At 31.6% G+C, this 4,678-nt stretch overlaps 1 protein-coding gene across 1 annotated transcript; it reads right to left on the bottom strand.

The window, feature by feature from the left end:
• Positions 1-484: 484 nt before the first annotated feature.
• Positions 485-4,385, bottom strand: LOC115696958 (protein RGF1 INDUCIBLE TRANSCRIPTION FACTOR 1). The gene is made up of 4 exons (XM_030623856.2): positions 3,647-4,385; positions 2,257-2,331; positions 1,591-1,731; positions 485-1,128 (listed from the first exon to the last, which is right to left on the bottom strand). Exons 1-4 carry the CDS (start codon positions 3,854-3,856, stop codon positions 775-777), a joined length of 780 nt encoding a protein of 259 aa, XP_030479716.1. The 5' UTR covers positions 3,857-4,385; the 3' UTR covers positions 485-774.
• Positions 4,386-4,678: the final 293 nt, after the last annotated feature.

Raw genomic sequence — 4,678 nt, 5'->3', positions numbered from 1 at the left:
ATATATGGACGCAAACCTCAATTTCGATGTAAGTTTAAGCACTATGCATACCGTAGTAAAAAATTAAAAAGTTAATAATTCAAAGAAAACAACATTCAATAATATATGCATATAAATTAAACATGTACGAGTAAGCAAAAAGAAATACAGATAAAATTAAAGAAACAAAATGCCAGTAATGTGAGGTTTTGCTGTACAAGAATCACATGGGAAATAGAATTCAATGTCTGATCCAAATGAATAATACAATTCACTGGTCCCAATTTAATCTTAAAACTTATATATATATATATAATATTAAATTATAGGAAATTATATAAATATAATATATATATACCGCAAGTTCCATTACATCAAATACAAAATTGGTGGAGCTGAGAGCCAACTTCCATTCAGTCCCTCCACACCCACCTGAAGTCAGTAATGGTAATACTCCACACACATAAACATTATAAAAACAAAAATGAAAAAGAATTGATGCTTAATACAGACTCCAAACCATGCCATAACATTACAAATTTGGTAATAAGACTTATCTAGCTTGGCAATAATGATCACCGGCCCTAATAATTTTTTTTTTCTTTTTCTTTTGAAGATATGAAGAGAGACTTAAATTATATATGATACCTAAAATAGGGACATTACATATATATATTTATAAGAAGGTACGTAAATGCAAATGCAAGGAGGAGCTATATTTTCTTTTTTATTTCCAAGTCCCTATGAATTTAATTATTAATTATTACTACTAGCAGAGATTGGATGAGTAGTAGTCTAGGAAAGTGGAGCCCTATGAGGAGCACCCTTTCTCCTGCTGCTAAGGGAAAGAACAATTCCAGGAAGAAAGCCACTGCCTTTCTTCTTCTTCTTGACCGAATTGGTGGCCGTTGAGGCGGCCATGGCAACCTGTTCCCGTGAAATAGCGGAGTTGCTAGAAGCATCACGGGAGCCGGAAGAATGTCCGTAGTGCATAGGGTTATGATCATCCAAATTTGGACCATTTTCATCGTCAGTGACCTCAGAGCCATCCATCCTCAATCCCTCGAACTGAGAAATTGTGAAATCGGACTCATCGAAACGGTAGAGAATTGTTGTCAAATCGTCCCCTTGGTTCACCATAAAATCAACCTGCATTGATACATAATTTGCCATTTTTTTATTTTTGATTTATGACAACACTTGACTAGGATTCCCAAAAATATTTATTTGAATAATTGATAACTATATAATATTGACTTTGATAATTTTTGAATTTTAACGTCTGTATCTTTACAACAAAGAGAGAGGCCCAATATGTATAGTTTACCAAGATGTAGTGTTTTGAATGGTAAAAGGGTAATTAAAACATGACCAGACAATAGATTGAGCAAGCACAAACCCCAAGTATGGTATCTGCATAATTTGCAGACGGAAAAAGCATAAAAACATATCCACGTGGCAAGAATATTGCTCAATTCAAGGAATATTATTTGTGGATAAATTAAACCCTAATGACCAAGAGCATAAAATTAATATAAATATGAATTTGACATTGGGAATTTAGAAAATATTAATTAAATGAAGTAATAATTAATTAAGTAAGTGGTCGACCTTGCATGAGAGAGAGCAGAAGTGAAATGGCTCTTGGAGAATTCGATCACAAGTGAAGCAAATGTTGGCAGTTCCTTTGCAACTCCTAGACTGTGGCCTTTGATTCAAAAAAATCACTTTGGCACCGTTAATTGTATAAGGCTGCCAAAACCAAATAATTCAAAAATTATTATTACTTGTCAAGTAAAATTATTAACACTATGCAATTGGGCTGAAACCATTATTGAGTTCGTCCAAGTATGAATAGTAATTAACTCTCACATACATATATAAATATTTATATATTTATAGAAATAGTAGGCCCACTTCAATTAATACACATGACAAATACATAGTCCAATTCTACCATGTCATTGTTAGTCAAATTGAAATTATATTCAGTTTTTCTTTTTCCAATAATAAATGAGATTCCTTCAAATTATGATTGTACATATATATCAGAACATTTGTACACAACTTCTAATTTTTATATCCATATAAAAAAAAATAGAAAAAAGAATTTATAATTTTTATACGAAAATGTTATACAAACTATCTAATTTGTCACAAGGTGTGTAAATATTTTGGTATAAATTATGTGTGAATGTAATAAGTTTTTTTTTTTCTTTTTCTTTTCTATTTCTCATTTTTGGTGTATTGGAAGTCAAAGATGAAAACTGAAAGTACCTGGATGAAAGCACAGTCAATGAGCTTTTCAAGATCCCCCAATCGAACAACGTCGTGGTAAACATAACGCCTGACCTGTCACACATGCGATCAAAAACTCAATTGGCTGCATTGTTTTAGTATTTATGGCTTCAATACATACATACAGAAATAAATACATACGTATATATAATATAATTAATATTTCTTTTACAATTTCTGGGTATTTAATATGCCATAAATAGTCATCATTAAGCAGCTTTCATCATCATCATCACCCTACGTTTCTTGGGCATGACTTTTCTATGAAAGTTTTTACTGTGCAAAATTTAACTCTTCCAGGCTACCCATCTTGGAAATTTAATTATCGTGAGCTGTTTATTAAGACAAAAATAACCTGAGTCACGGAACAAACATATATTAACTAAACCTGTATAAGTTATAAAAATTGTCGAATTTTGTTTCAGAAAATTAATAAATAAGTAAATAATTTAAGGAAATATAATTTTGGATTTTGAAATATACGAGTCAAACTTTCGCTTTCTTTGAAAGCAACAGGTGAGTAACCTTTACAGTGGAAATGGATAAAATAAAGAGATCTACTATTAATGGGAAAGAATCCAAATCCAAAGAGCAGGGTTCAACCGTATACAAGAAATAGAAAATTTTGTATGCATTCAAAAGAATTATCCAGAAGTCATATATTGGTATTCTTCTCCTTCCTTTCTTCATGACAAAATATATAATAAAATAGGGACCCTTAGCTTCAGTACAAAGGGTGAATATACAGGTCAATGAATTAATGAAATAAACATTATTTACAACGTCACAAGAGAAGAGGAAAAAGGACAGAAAGAGCAGCAGAATGAGTAGTAAACAAATAGCGCAATTATGAATGGAAATGATAGCTTCGAGCAAAAAGAATGAAATTATTGAAAATTGTACAATAACGGGAAAGTTAAGACAAATACTTTGAAAATTTCCAACACCTAAACTAAATAAAAATTATCAAAACACACCCACAAGCTAAATTTTCAATTCCAAGAGGGCTAGTGGCGCATTAAAATTATACAATAAAACTAGCCAAACAAAATACTGAGTAATTCTTTTTTTGTAATCCTAGAACCTATTACAAATTCAATATGGAGATCGAGAGGAAAAAAATATTAAATTAGCCCATAACAAGTTCCCAAATACCCAGAAATTATTATGATAAGGTTATAAAAGAAAATAATTTAATGTCGAAATTTATAAATATATATATTAAATACTATCTCAATAACAAGAAGGAAGAAATAAACAAATTATATGAAGGGAAGGACAAAATTGGAATTTGGCGAAAGATGATGATGATGGTGGTGGTGGTGGTGGTGGTGGTGAAAAGTGAAGAGAGTAGAGAGAGAGAGAGAACCTGAAGAAGAGGATGAGAGCGGTGAGAAGGAAGGCAGTGAGGGCATATACTAAGGCAACAGTTCAAGCAAAAAACGTTCTTCTCGTTCTTCCTGCGATTCTCGTGGACCCCACAACCACCAAAGAATGTCTCAGCCATCAGACCCTCTAGCCATGCAGGTTTCATATTCGTATCCATACCTGCTCCTGAACCATATACTTCTCTTACCATCTCTCTCTCTTTCTCTCTCTACCAAATTTCTTTCTTTCTTTCTTTTCTTCTTTCCAATTATATATATATTTATATATGTAAATACAAAGAAAGAGTAGTGAGTGATATGAGAAATATGTAGAGAACTAATGAAAGCTAATTATTAATAGACCCAGCTGAAGCTGAGAGAGGAACTTTTCTCTCTCTCTCTCTAAAAGATAGCTAGGTGGAGCTGACACCAGTACTCTCTGAGTGGGGGTGTGGCAATGAATATTTACGAGTTTATTTTTCTTAATTTCTTCTTTTCTTTTATTTTTTTTTTTGGGTTGTTGTTTCTTTGTTCTACAAGTGACCTTTCAAAACCCTAAACCAAAGTTCTCTTTTTATAGCAGAGGGAGGTTCCAGAATTGTTGTCGTTTCTAGGAGATCAGAGAGAGAGAGAGTATCTGTCATTTTATATGGACAAAGTGAAAAAGAAAAAAAGAAAAGAAAAATGTATGTATGTATGTACGTATGTATGTACATGTATACAACTAATTTTTATTGAAGAACTCACACTCTATAGTGAGAAATAAAATGGTTTCTAACTAATTGATCTTAAGAAATTGTAATACCGGCCGGGAATGATGTTTTTGTAGGATAAGGATACAGTTATTAATTGGCATATATTAATGATAATAATAATAATAATAATAATAATAATAATAATAATAATAATAATAATAATCTGGCCTAAGCGAGTAACTGAGTACTGCGCTATTTTATTTTTATGGTACGTATCAATTAATAACTTGATTTTTTTTTTCCGCAAGGTGTAATAACTTGATTGAATGTAGATACATC

Source organism: Cannabis sativa, chromosome 7, assembly GCF_029168945.1.
Source record: "Cannabis sativa cultivar Pink pepper isolate KNU-18-1 chromosome 7, ASM2916894v1, whole genome shotgun sequence".
Classification (NCBI taxonomy): domain Eukaryota; kingdom Viridiplantae; phylum Streptophyta; class Magnoliopsida; order Rosales; family Cannabaceae; genus Cannabis; species Cannabis sativa.
This window is presented reverse-complemented; position numbering and strand designations above follow the sequence as displayed.

Excerpts from the sequence above, each read along its gene's own strand:
- LOC115696958 (XM_030623856.2), bottom strand. The coding sequence starts at position 3,856 with ATGGTAAGAGAAGTATATGGTTCAGGAGCAGGTATGGATACGAATATG. Across the intron at positions 2,332-3,646 it reads GCTCTCATCCTCTTCTTCAG|GTCAGGCGTTATGTTTACCA; the intron begins GTTCTCTCTCTC and ends CATGTGTGACAG. Across the intron at positions 1,732-2,256 it reads TTGACTGTGCTTTCATCCAG|CCTTATACAATTAACGGTGC; the intron begins GTACTTTCAGTT and ends TGGTTTTGGCAG.